Genomic DNA, 12,110 nt, shown 5'->3' on the forward strand with positions numbered 1-12,110 from the left:
GGATTTAGCTCCATTCACCACAGCTCTCTGTTCTCAGCCCTCCAGCCAGTTTTTGACACAACAAAGCGTATGCCTGTCCCAGCCATGCCCAGCCAGCTTCTCCAGGAGGATGCTGTGGGAGACGGTGTCAAAGGCCTTACTAAAGTCTTAAGGTTAGAACCAGTATCTGGAGAGTTCAATTTCAGAGAACTGAAGACATAGTTCTGCTAGGCTGCGGAACTACAGACACCCTGGATGGCCTAGAAAAAGGAATTATTATTTGTCTTGAAGTACTCCTGAGGCACTCACAAGCAGCCAATAGCAGAAAGAGCTAGAACCCAAAGAGTCAAAATACCTAATTAGGGTGCAACAAAATACCAGATGGTCTAGATCAATCAGTTGCAACAAGCATTACAGTTCTGATGACTCTTCAATGCACTCCAAAGACTGATGTATAAGAAAGTAAAATGGAGAGAACTGTTTAAACTCTAATCACAAGTAATTGCATGTAAATTTACATGTCAGTGTGACAAAATTAGGTCAACCAATTAATTAGGTAAAACCAGAGTAGTCATCTTGATGTTGCTAAAGAAAATTCTTGGTACTGAGAAACTCTTCAAAGGCTTTCCATTAAGGGAAGCTGTACTGAAAAAGGAACAGGAAAACTGACTTCCCACTTAACCTAAGTTCATGACAACTGGAACTGAGGAACAACGACAAGGTCCTCGCTATGCTAACAGCGCAGCACGTAACTCTCTTCAATCTCTAGCATACTTACATCATCACCAGAGAAATACTGATCTATGATTTCAAATGCTAGTTTATAAATGTCTTCATTTTCGTGCTGTTGCAAGGCTTCAATTTTCTCTAACCCTGGATAAAAAAAAAGGAGAGGAATTTTATAAGTTTAAACCGAAGTGAATCACTGACTATTTAAAAAAACAACACCTAAACTAAAAAAAAAATAAAAAATGAAACATTACTATTGACATATACTAGAGAAGACGCAGCTCAGTTGGAAAATACTGTCTAACACAACAGCTATCTTTATGTCTAAGACTGAAAACAAAAAAAACGTAGTTTGTGAACCTTGGCGTGCTATGGAACATCACATTTTATGGAGAAGGCACAACAGAACCGTCTCTCTTTTTACATAAACTACCTACATAGTAGGTACTACATACATAAGCTACTACATAATTTTTTATTCCAGCCATTGTGCTTTCTGTCACCAAAAGGAAGTGGCTTCACTTGTGCTGCATATGAGTTTAGAACAACACCGTGACAGTCTCACACCAAGAACAGCTTAAAACTCTAGTTCCATTTTCAAACTGGACATGGTATAATACACAAGGGAAAAACTTCCAGTATAGTAAGCTCTTAAACATCCCTTTACTGCTACCTATCTGTACTGTAATACATCCATTAGCATGTGTTAAAACTTGGATTGTAACATTCAAAAGCCTGAATCCTCATCCTGGTTTGGTCTATAATGAAATTATGATTTTTAACAACTGCTTCCAAGGCAATAAACTAAAGCAAGAATTGTGTGTTTCACCACAGAACTAAGTATATTAAATAATCAAATGAAAAGAAGCACAATTCTCATTTAAACCTAAAAAATACCTAGGCTACAGAAAGCTCGATGATCACCTCCAACATAATCCCTAAACAGAAATAAACAGAAAAAAAGTAATTTCTCTCATAGAAGTCTCACTTGCTTATTCAAATAGCCCATGGTAAAAAAAAGCTGTAGTAAATAGCAGCAGCAGCAAGGGGAAGACACAATAATATCCAGCAAATTAAACTTTTTTAAAGCCTAATAAGCATTACCTCCACACTCTTCTATAATTTCAGCTATTGTGCTCGCCTCATCACCAGCCATTATCAGGATGTTTTTCAGACCATCCAGCACCACCTGTACCACTTGAGAATCCTTTACTGAGAGTAGATTGCAGAATGGTGGGATTACATTTTGCTGTACAAGGTATTCAACCTAAATAATGAAAAAAAAAGGTGCTTTCAACATTGTGCTTCTCACAGACAGCTGCATGCCTAACGCTTAGTGCCAATCTGAAATCCCACTACACTTACCTGATCTTTTCTCCCACTTATTGTCAAATTGCTAATTGCCCAGGCAGCTTCCTTTTGTGTTCCAAAGTCCCCCTGAAAAATAAAATTAATAGCTCATTAAAATCAGCATGGAAACATCTGTCAAGCTTATTATCAAAAATCACAGGCTCCTCATGTCACATTTATAAAAAGAGGATGACAACTCGCATAGCTGATAGTTTGACTGACCTTGGCCAGCTGGTGTATGATCATCGGGATTAGCCCAGCATCTATTACGGCCTGAACTTGTTGCTGGTTTCCTGCTGTGATATTGGAAAGGAACCAAACTGCTTCCTACAATTGGACAAAACAAAAAAGCAAAACATTTCAAACAAAACAATCGCAAAAACTAAAACTGTACCATGCCCAATCACGACACAGAACCTCCATGTTTCCTCCCCAACAGCACTTTTAGCACACAAATTTTTATTGCACTGTGAAAGCCAAACATGCATGGGATCATTGTAAAATTGATATGATTAATTAATGGTGCTAAATTATTACTTGTACAAGGAGTGTCTCCATACATTGGGAGCAATACTGACTTAAACCTTATATCCCCTTTGCACTGCTGGAGTCACAGCCATGTTTTAAATTTTCAATCAGTTTTGCAAAGAAAACAGGAAAACTGGTAAAACCACAAACACTTAGCCTGTAATCCTACTCCTGACAGCTTAGTAGTAGCTTTCTGTGCTGATACAAGGAAGACCAACTCCAGCTCCCATTTTCTTCCTGAAACATGAAGTGGAGCTCACAAAGCTCATTCAAGTATCAGATCAGACTCTCAGTCCTGAGATTTTACTCAGCAGTTCCCTCCTTCAGGTGGTTCACTGGCAGAGCTAACATCTATCTAATGGCACTTACAAATTCCTGGTTACAAAGGGGAATACTTGTCAAGGCAATCCAGAACACCTTAAAAAGACTTCAATTTTAAAGTAGAAGAGAAACAGATATGGCAAGCAGCCAATTATGAAGTACTACATGAAAAAATCATAATGGGTTCAATTTTTTAGGGATGTATATCTTGCTTTTACTTGTATTCACCCCTCACAACATACACTTAAAATAAAACTCAAAGCATTTCTAGGCTCCCCTTGTACAAAAGTAATTCCTTTCTTGGCATTCAAAAAGAGCTCTTCATCATTATTTTGTGAGAGCTAGAAGGGCAGGCAGAAACAAATCACAGCAGTTTGGACTGTCAAAGGTAACTTCCTCAGAGCTCTTGACAGCTGACGAGGCCTGAAGAAACAGATTCCTCACACACAGATTTCCCCTCAATGGTACGCTAAATGGGGGAACCACATAAGCTAAACCAAAAAGCCTCCTCCTCAGCCAGTCCCATTTTTTGTAGCGGAAGATGGCATGGTGATTAAAAAAAAATTCAAATAACATGAAATATAGCCCTGAAAACGAGGGCACTGATCACCTTAATTTAACTGCCCATGTGCCACCCAGTCCTTGCAGCAGCAAAGTTACCTCTGCCAAAAGGAAGGAGACGAAATGCTCCCTACTCCCTTGAAGATGGATGGACAAGACAACAAACTCCACTACAAAAAGGTGGAGTGGATAAACTGAATTAGTGTTACTCAACTCACTGGACTCATCCAAAAGTAACACACTTTAGTTATGAAAAACTATAATGCAAGTTAGCCAGTTACTCACTTTGCAAATGAAAAAAAAGTATCGCGCTCCAAAGCAAAACCCATCAGTCCTCCCAAAAAGCACTAGGCAGCAACACCAGTGCATGGATCCTCATTATGCCTGTTTGGCTTTAGCCTTAATTAAACAGCAGTCTCAAAGGCTGTGTCCTTATACAAAATTGCTCACACATCAGAAATAAGAGCTGTAAGAAATACCTCTGTAACATGCTACAGACTACTATTTTATTTTTTAAACAAAAACATAAAGCTAGGAAGAAACGAATCATACCTTATTTATCTTCTCTTTTGGATGCGTCAGGAGATTTGGGAAATAAGACAAAACATCACAATTGAGAACAACTTGTGTCTGTTCATCAGTACCAGTTACTATGTTGCCTACTGCTCTCAGTGCTGCTGTCTGAATATCCAAAGTGGGAAGGAAAAAAAAATTGCATGTTAAAGACATTGCTGTTACTTATGCTGTAACAAAAATAATTTTAAGACGCCTCTATAAAAACACTTTGCAAAATACAATTTAGCACTTCAAACTCTGAGATACATTCTAAAAATGTGTACTGTTTCATCAAAACAGAAACACACAGTGCAGCATTTTACTGAAGAGATGAACTGCAGCTCAATTCAAAAAGTGTAAAGAACAGAAATTAAAAGAATATTAAAACAAGAGAAGAGTTAATTCATTGTGTATCTGATCTGAATTACAATTACATTAACTGTTTCTTTGCCTTGGCTTTAATTAACTGTGTCTGCCAAGGGTGCTTTCTTCTCCATTCACCTCTACACTACAGAATTAAAAAACGCACAACTACTTTCCTTCTTACTGACCCTCAGCTGGCTTTCACAAATGGACTTTGTATCTTTACACATTGGTTACTAAATAATGCTTTACAACAGACTGAATACTGGAGAGACTCCTTTTCATGGAGTGAAGTGGTCTGACAAACTTCAGGACAGCCAAGTCTCATCCAAAGTACCAACTAAACAAACGCGACAAATGGACAGATATAGCAAAAAGCTCCCAATTACAACAGTTTGTTTATAAAAATCAACCAAACATTAACTTTTAGTTTGTCTTTGTCTTTGAAATTAATCAAACTCAGTTAACCTACCTTTTGTAACTAATCAGAAACTTACTTTACTGAAAGGACCCAGCACCTGCAAATATTTTAGCATTCAAAAGTCCCAAAACAGGAACTGATTTCCATTCAGACAGAATATGCACAACCAAAAGAAAAGAGTGCATATAACTTGAATTCTGGGAAACGTAAAATCTGTTGTCATTAAATATTTTAGGACTACAAAAGGAAGGCACCCCTGGCAAACACACAACAGAAGTTAATGTTTAACTTGTCACTTAAAACTATATTAGCACTGTTTCGTTTGAGCTTTCTTTCATTTTAATATTTTTTTCCCCAGTGTAGGTAATGGGTTTTTTTGTTCAGTTTTACCTGCAACAAATGTAGCTATAAATACTCATCTTGGTACTCCATGGCACATTTTTTAGAAAATAGCTCACAAAGGACTATTCAATAGCAACTGAACGAGACTTACTTGAACTTTAACCTCCTGATGACTCAGAAGGGGAACTAGAAAAGGTACAACTCCTGAATCAATCACCATTTGTATCTGTTCATTTCCACCGTCTGTTAAGTAGGACAAAGCCCAAACAGTGTCCACAAGAATCTACAAAATTAAAAAACCTGGTTTACACATTGAACAGTAGAATGGACTGGAGTCTAAGTGATCAACACTCCACATGTCTGGGGGGTAAAAAAAGAGCATGCAATTTAATTACAGGAAAAACTCATATTATTATAAGACCTAATTAGTAAAATATCAAATTATTATGTACAACTATGAAAACTGGGGCAATCTGAATAATAATAACAACAACAACAATAATAATAATGATAATAATAATAATAAAGTCCCCTCTCAAAAGTATTTTTTAACTAAATACATTTTGGTGCACAGAGTGACAGCATACAGCACCTCACAAAGGTAAACTGCTGGGCTTGATTTGCATTTCAAAGATAGAAAACGAGCTCAGATAAGTAGTTGTGCCTGTAACTTTCTGAAGAAAATACCGACCCAGCCTCCCAGCACTGCTGTAACTTGTTAAGCTGTGCTATCTTGAGATTACAGAACACCTGAGCACCCTTAAGTCTCTAATCCATCTATCTACACCTCAGCATTTCTGATCCACAGTGCAGTTCTGAAATGAAACTGCAAACTACTCTGGATGTATGCCTTTTTTTGCGTTCATATTAAGATTAAAATCCACAGCGAAAGAAAGGAGTTCTTATACCAGCTGAAGGACCAGCAACTACTGTAAGGTGGCAACTGTTCAAGCAATGGGAGAACCCACAGAGAATTGACTGTCATGCAGAGCAACCTTAGTATCTTAAAGAAAAAAATTAAGCCACTGATGACTTGATAAGGATGATCTGAAAGCCCTCAAAAAAGAAAGGTACAAAAGTTGCAGTCACTGAAAGGTAATATTTGAAGCAGAAATAAAGCCAGCAGAAAGATATCCCATCACTAAGAGATTATTTTAGGAACTGAAGGAAGAGAAATCAGGACCCCACTGAGGACATCATCTGTTGAGGTACCCAGATCCACTCTGTTTTTGAAACAGATACCCATTTAAAATTTCCAGCTGTTAAGATAGCTAAACACTACGGTACTGAAACACAGGAAGGACTTTTAAAGTCCAGACCCAGGGACCAGACAGCACAAACCTAATGCCTTCCTGCCACAGTCTGCTGCTGCCCTCAACTGCAAACACCACGGGGACAGCAGAAAGTGCTGTGGTGGAGCCGGTATTGCAGCAGAAGCAGTGAGACATGGTGCTTAACCAGTTTGCTGCCGCACAGCCCTGCTGGTGACAAGAGCAGCAGCCACCAGAAGCACTCACAGGACTGCTGGCTGACCTACCTGAATCACTGACCCATCTCCAAAGACAGGTTTGCTGCTCCAGTTCAGAGAGGCTGGGACCAGACTGGTACCTCCAAACTAGCACCTGACTCTCAGGATCAAAAAGACGGGCATCCTAATTGAGATCAGTCAAAACCTGGCATCACATAGTCTCATATCTACTTCAAGAACTTCTCACACAATCATTGCTTGCAAAAGCTTTCAAATTTAGCAGGGGAAAAAAGCCTAAAAGTTAGAAGTATGTTTGGGTTTGTTATGAATTTCCATTCAGGTTTGTCCAAATTACGAATTGGGAAGTCACCATGTGCTATCTCCCACTCGCAGTACACTGTTATTAAATTAAACTGTTGGCATGTATTTTGTGGAGCCAAGCCCACTTCACCATTAAAAGAGCAGCAGAAACACCACTACCACAGCGTGGAAGTAACAAGACAGTTCCACCAATCTGAAGATCTATCCTCAGACCTACCACAAGGGTTCAATTCCTGCTTCCCTAAAATGAAGGATCACTACAGAGAGGAAGAGTCAAAGACATTTACAAAGTCCTGACAGGACGAGGAGGAAAAGAGCAGCTCAGTAGCCCCGAGTTACACAGATCTTTGCTCCTGAAGTCCTGATAGAAGACGTCAGGAGGTAAGACCACCCCTCTAGGACTTGACTTGGAAAAGATATGTAAACCCATGGATAAAGGAATGTGGGAAGTATTGAAGGTTTTGTATTAAAAACCTGAAGAGAAGTTATCTAAGGTGCCACAAAACAATCATTTATTGCTGTTTATTTAAGTGTATTTTCATATGTGATTTCCTTAGATAGGTTGCAAAGTCAGGCACCAACAGGTTACGAAAGTCACATTTATCCATATGATCACAGTATTTGATTGGACTGATACGAAGAATATATATTTTCTACACATGCATTATATATCATCTATGTAAGATTATAAATTGGGGCAGAATTGAAGTGAAGCTCATGGTAAAGCTGGCACTTTAAATTTCTAGTGCTTCATTCCACAAGATAGGATTTTTTAAAATGTAGTTTCTATTGTAAAGGATAAAACAAACTTTTAGAACAGGTATTTCAGAACTGGTTTTAGCACTTTGCTTTTCATGCTCTGGATGACAACCATATTAGTCTTCATGTTTATTTGTGCATTTACTACTTAATTATAGATTAACACACAAAACCAAGTTTGCCACAAACACAATCTTGCAGCATTTTCTCTCTACAGAAAACAAAGAATCTAAGTATCTAAAACTTTAGAAATTACTTACGTTTATATCTGTATGGTAAATGAGAACACACAATGCTGGCAAAATCTGAAAAGAAGTTCATCAGTCATTACAGTAGAATAAAACTGGCTGCACAATCATGAATCCAAGTACTGCAGTCACAAAGCTTAGCTTGAGACTGTGTTAGTATATTGCATTCACACGCTTCCCAGCAGCTGGTCATTCCCTCAAAGTATGTATAAAAATACATATATTATATTTAAATTTTGTGAAAATACAAGATGGTACTATATGTCAAAGAGAAAGAGAGCAGACTACATTTTGAAGGAAAAGAAGCAAACAGAGATAAGACATCCCCCTGCTATTTTTAAAGCTTTGTTACCACACAATATAATAAAAATCATTAGCCTAATATCAATATATAAAACCCTCTTGGATTTAAGTAGAATTTCATTTTTGTATTCACATACGGAGAAAGAGATAAAACTGAGCCACGATAAGACTACTTAGAACAGGGTTTTTATTTGGCAAAGTATTACTTGTAAAAGCTTCCCTGTTCTCTGCTTAATTTTTAAAATTTCATTAAAACTTAGTTGCTAACAATATTGTATTTCATATGGCTTCAAAAACTGTATCTACACTTAAGAATTAATCTTAAAACTGAGAGCTTTATGTACATTACAACTACAGTTCTAGTCAAATGGCATCACTTTACCAGCTGTGTCCACTCTATAAACAACACATTTACCAGTTCACCAGTTTAAAAGGATTTTCAGATGCTTCACTTCTCAAGTGGGAACTTGACATTGCCTGCCTGCTCACAGCTAGTTGAAACACAAACTACACTACATTCACTAGTTTACTTACATTTCCTCTTACTGAAAATAATTACAATTGAATGCTTCTACATACAGAATCATATTTGTAGCCTTCGATAAGAACATGAAATGCCGAGTACATTAACACTTTCTAGTGTGTTTATTTTTTTCTTGTGTCCATTTCAATATATGGCTCATCAGTCTTTATTCTTAATCAGTTTCAGATGTTACAAATACCTTTATTACAGCCTTAGTAAGAAGCATCAAATTGGTCAAATTAACTTCATTTAACAACTGGTAAGTGGCACAAGACAGTGGCACAAAACATGCATAAATTCATAGTATGACAATGTAAAACATCTGGCCTCTAGACCAGAAAACAAAAAATTATCTGTCTTGTAATTCTTTATTTACCTCCTGAACTGTTTCCATAGGCGGTGGGGGGTCCTTATTCCTGCAGAGATTTACAATGACCCATGTGACGTTCCGAAGGAAGGTGATGGGAATGGAGGGATTGATGAAGGACAGAAGAGGTTTGACAACTCCCAGTGATATGACATAATCTCTACACTGAGGACCATCACCTACAGAAATGAAAATTGTTGTAAAAGAAATTACATTAAAAATGGAAAATCCTGAAATGTATGCAATGACATGTTGGGATACTGAAATTCTATGTTTCCTCACCCACAGTCTATTACTAAAAGCTCGTGTTCAATTAAATATACATACGTACACATATGTATGTATATTTTATGATATATAAAATTTGTCCTGTTGGTATTTTGTGTAGCAAGTGATACTACTATTTAGAAAAAAATACGATGCACAAATGTAATTCTGGCCACATGAAAAATTATATTAAGCCTCAGAATTTAGAGGAAACATAGTCTCATATGATAATGCCAATGTTCAAAAAGTTAAATTCTCCAATGAAATGCTCCCTAAACTCAACTCATTATAACAACAAGAGTTACCTATAATATTTCCGAGAGCCCAGACAGCTTGCTCACAAACATTCTGGTGTGGTGAATGAAGTAGTCTCAAGAAGAGGGGTACTGCATCTGCAGAACACAAAGACTGGATTTGTTTTTACTGGAACATGGTGTATGCACAATACTTCCATTAATACAAAACACTTTCTCTACTGTGCCTTATACATGTTTCTATTATGAAGAGCATACAAAACCTCATTTAGTCATTTCTATACATATCTAGAGAGGGGAAAAAATAGACTCGAGAACAAGCAACTATTAAACAACAATGTCCCCTACATTTAAACATTTTCCCCTATTTCTCAAAGTGATGCACAACAGCCTTAAGTATGTAGGTGCTGGGTTTTATGTCCTGGTAATTCAGATTTTCCAGTTATCCAAGATCACAATGCATACCTAGCAGAATCGTATGCCTACTCATGTAAACGTGCTTCAAATCTCGACTTTAAGAAAACAGCTTCCTCCCAGGAGGTGGCTATAGTTAGTTACCATATGCAGTGAAAATTTACATCCATCTGCCAGTCTTAAGACACGTTTTAATTTGCTCTTACATAACACAGGCAACAAACCATATTAAGGAAATGGTCCTGATTTTAGATATCAGCCTCTGCTGAATTAAATACATTTAATAGAGCTAACAAACCTTCCCTCTGCTATTCCCATGCACTATTTCCCTTCAGACAACCCATACTGTTTGAAAGACAGTAATTCTTGCACAATTTTTTTAAACCTATGTATGTTCATACTTGTCTTACAGTCTTTCTGAGGAAAGTAAAATAGATCAATGTATATGCTGTTGAAGGAAAAAAAAAATACTTTTTCTTGTAGAAATAGCTTTGGAAATTCTAAAAAACTGCAACACAATTTGTGAGCAACAGTGAATAAGTATTTTGTTGATAATTTAACATGCGATAATAAGCAAAAAAACCCAGATGTATTTTCTTGAAACATACAGAGCAATAAAGACAACCTAAAATTCCTTCCCCAGCCTAGATGAGTAATTCAGCAATTGCCTATAACCAAAAAGTTAGGAGGGACTGCAACACACCGTTGCTTAAGAACACTCTCTCTAGTTCTTGTAACAATCATCCCACTTCCATTAGCTCAAGTGGAATATTCCAGCTTCCTTCTCAGTGATTACGGAGATTACACCTCAGCCATACGTGTATTCAATATATTTCAGAAAGAAGGGTCAAGTATGTTGTTTATATTAGATTGCAATCCTGGTACGCTTTCAAAAGCAGAAATGAAATTATTTCCTATTAGCACACAGGCAGGAGGGCAGTCTGAAAAAGCAGGAGTTTCAGGTTATCTGATCTAGCGCTCTCAAAAAATTAATTACTTCTGCTCCAAACTGGCTCCTGCCAAGATCTATTCTGTGTATCTAGTCCTTCTCCTCTTTTGTTGGGCCCTCCAACTGCCATCTGTCCCTCTTGATTGCAGGAAGCCTTCTTTTGTATTTAGGCTGCACCAGCCTATTTCTATAGCTGCAAGGGTCTACCACTTTGTTTCCTCAAACCATCCCTTATCTAAGGGGAGTAGAGTTGGGAGGCTGTTTTCCCTTAGTCATCTCCCAGCCAAAGCAGCAAGGCTTTTAGGCTAAACTTCTTCCATTTTCTCTTCAGGAGCACTGCTTGGGAAATGCTTATTGCTTCTTTAAAGTAGTTTTATCATACATTCTTCTTTTCAAGCTTCTTTTAGCTAAACAGACTTTGGGAGAGACATATCCCAGCCTGAACTTCTAGTAATAGTTCAGGTAACAGCAATGCTTTTATCTATACTGTACATATTTTCATTCTAATTTTAATTTTTCCTTCAAGATTTTTTCCAGGTTTTTTTACTGCAAAGGTAATACTGCAAGCAGCCTTTTCATTAGATTAATTCATTCAAATATGGTAACAATGTGAGACTTGAAAAAGGAAGAAGACAATGACTAACCAATGAACCAGTTGGGAAGGATGGAGAAGTTGGGAATAAATTTTCAAATGTATTTAGACACCAGAAAAGCAATCTAGAAATAGAGGTGCCAAAATCCTATCAGGATCTTTTTGAAACAAATTCAAGATGTTAATTTTTTTAAAGGTTTTGGATGTTTATCCAAAGCTCATTGTGACAAGCATTCTTATTCTATTGCACCAGTATCTTAACTACACAGATTTTAACAACTACTGAAATATTTTATTAGCTGTTAAAAGGCACAAAACAGCATTTTTATTTGAAAGGCAGATTCATAGACATAAAAAAAGAGAAATCTAATAACTAAGTCACCATTTTCCCATATAAAACCACTGAATATGAATAAGCCAAGATGACTTATTATATAATTGCTTATCTATAGTCTCCTGTTTAATGACAAAATGCTGTGTTTAGCATAAAGGTGAC

The 12,110-nt window shown here is 37.1% G+C and overlaps 1 protein-coding gene across 1 annotated transcript in view; it reads right to left on the reverse strand.

Annotated features, from left to right (window-relative positions):
• Window positions 1-757: 757 nt before the first annotated feature.
• The window catches only part of KPNA3 (karyopherin alpha 3 (importin alpha 4)), a gene marked incomplete at its 3' end in the record, with an annotated part of 29,166 nt that continues 17,813 nt past the window's right edge, over window positions 758-12,110 (reverse strand). The window contains exons 8-16 of the mRNA XM_010184955.1: window positions 9,711-9,797; window positions 9,148-9,317; window positions 7,958-8,002; window positions 5,301-5,432; window positions 4,021-4,149; window positions 2,281-2,385; window positions 2,074-2,145; window positions 1,813-1,975; window positions 758-852 (exon numbers count right to left, since the gene is read on the reverse strand). Coding sequence (XP_010183257.1) covers window positions 758-852; window positions 1,813-1,975; window positions 2,074-2,145; window positions 2,281-2,385; window positions 4,021-4,149; window positions 5,301-5,432; window positions 7,958-8,002; window positions 9,148-9,317; window positions 9,711-9,797 — 998 coding nt within the window. The remainder of the gene's footprint in view (window positions 853-1,812; window positions 1,976-2,073; window positions 2,146-2,280; window positions 2,386-4,020; window positions 4,150-5,300; window positions 5,433-7,957; window positions 8,003-9,147; window positions 9,318-9,710; window positions 9,798-12,110) is intronic.

Source organism: Mesitornis unicolor, unplaced genomic scaffold, assembly GCF_000695765.1.
Source record: "Mesitornis unicolor isolate BGI_N332 unplaced genomic scaffold, ASM69576v1 scaffold52725, whole genome shotgun sequence".
Taxonomy (NCBI): Eukaryota; Metazoa; Chordata; class Aves; order Mesitornithiformes; family Mesitornithidae; genus Mesitornis; species Mesitornis unicolor.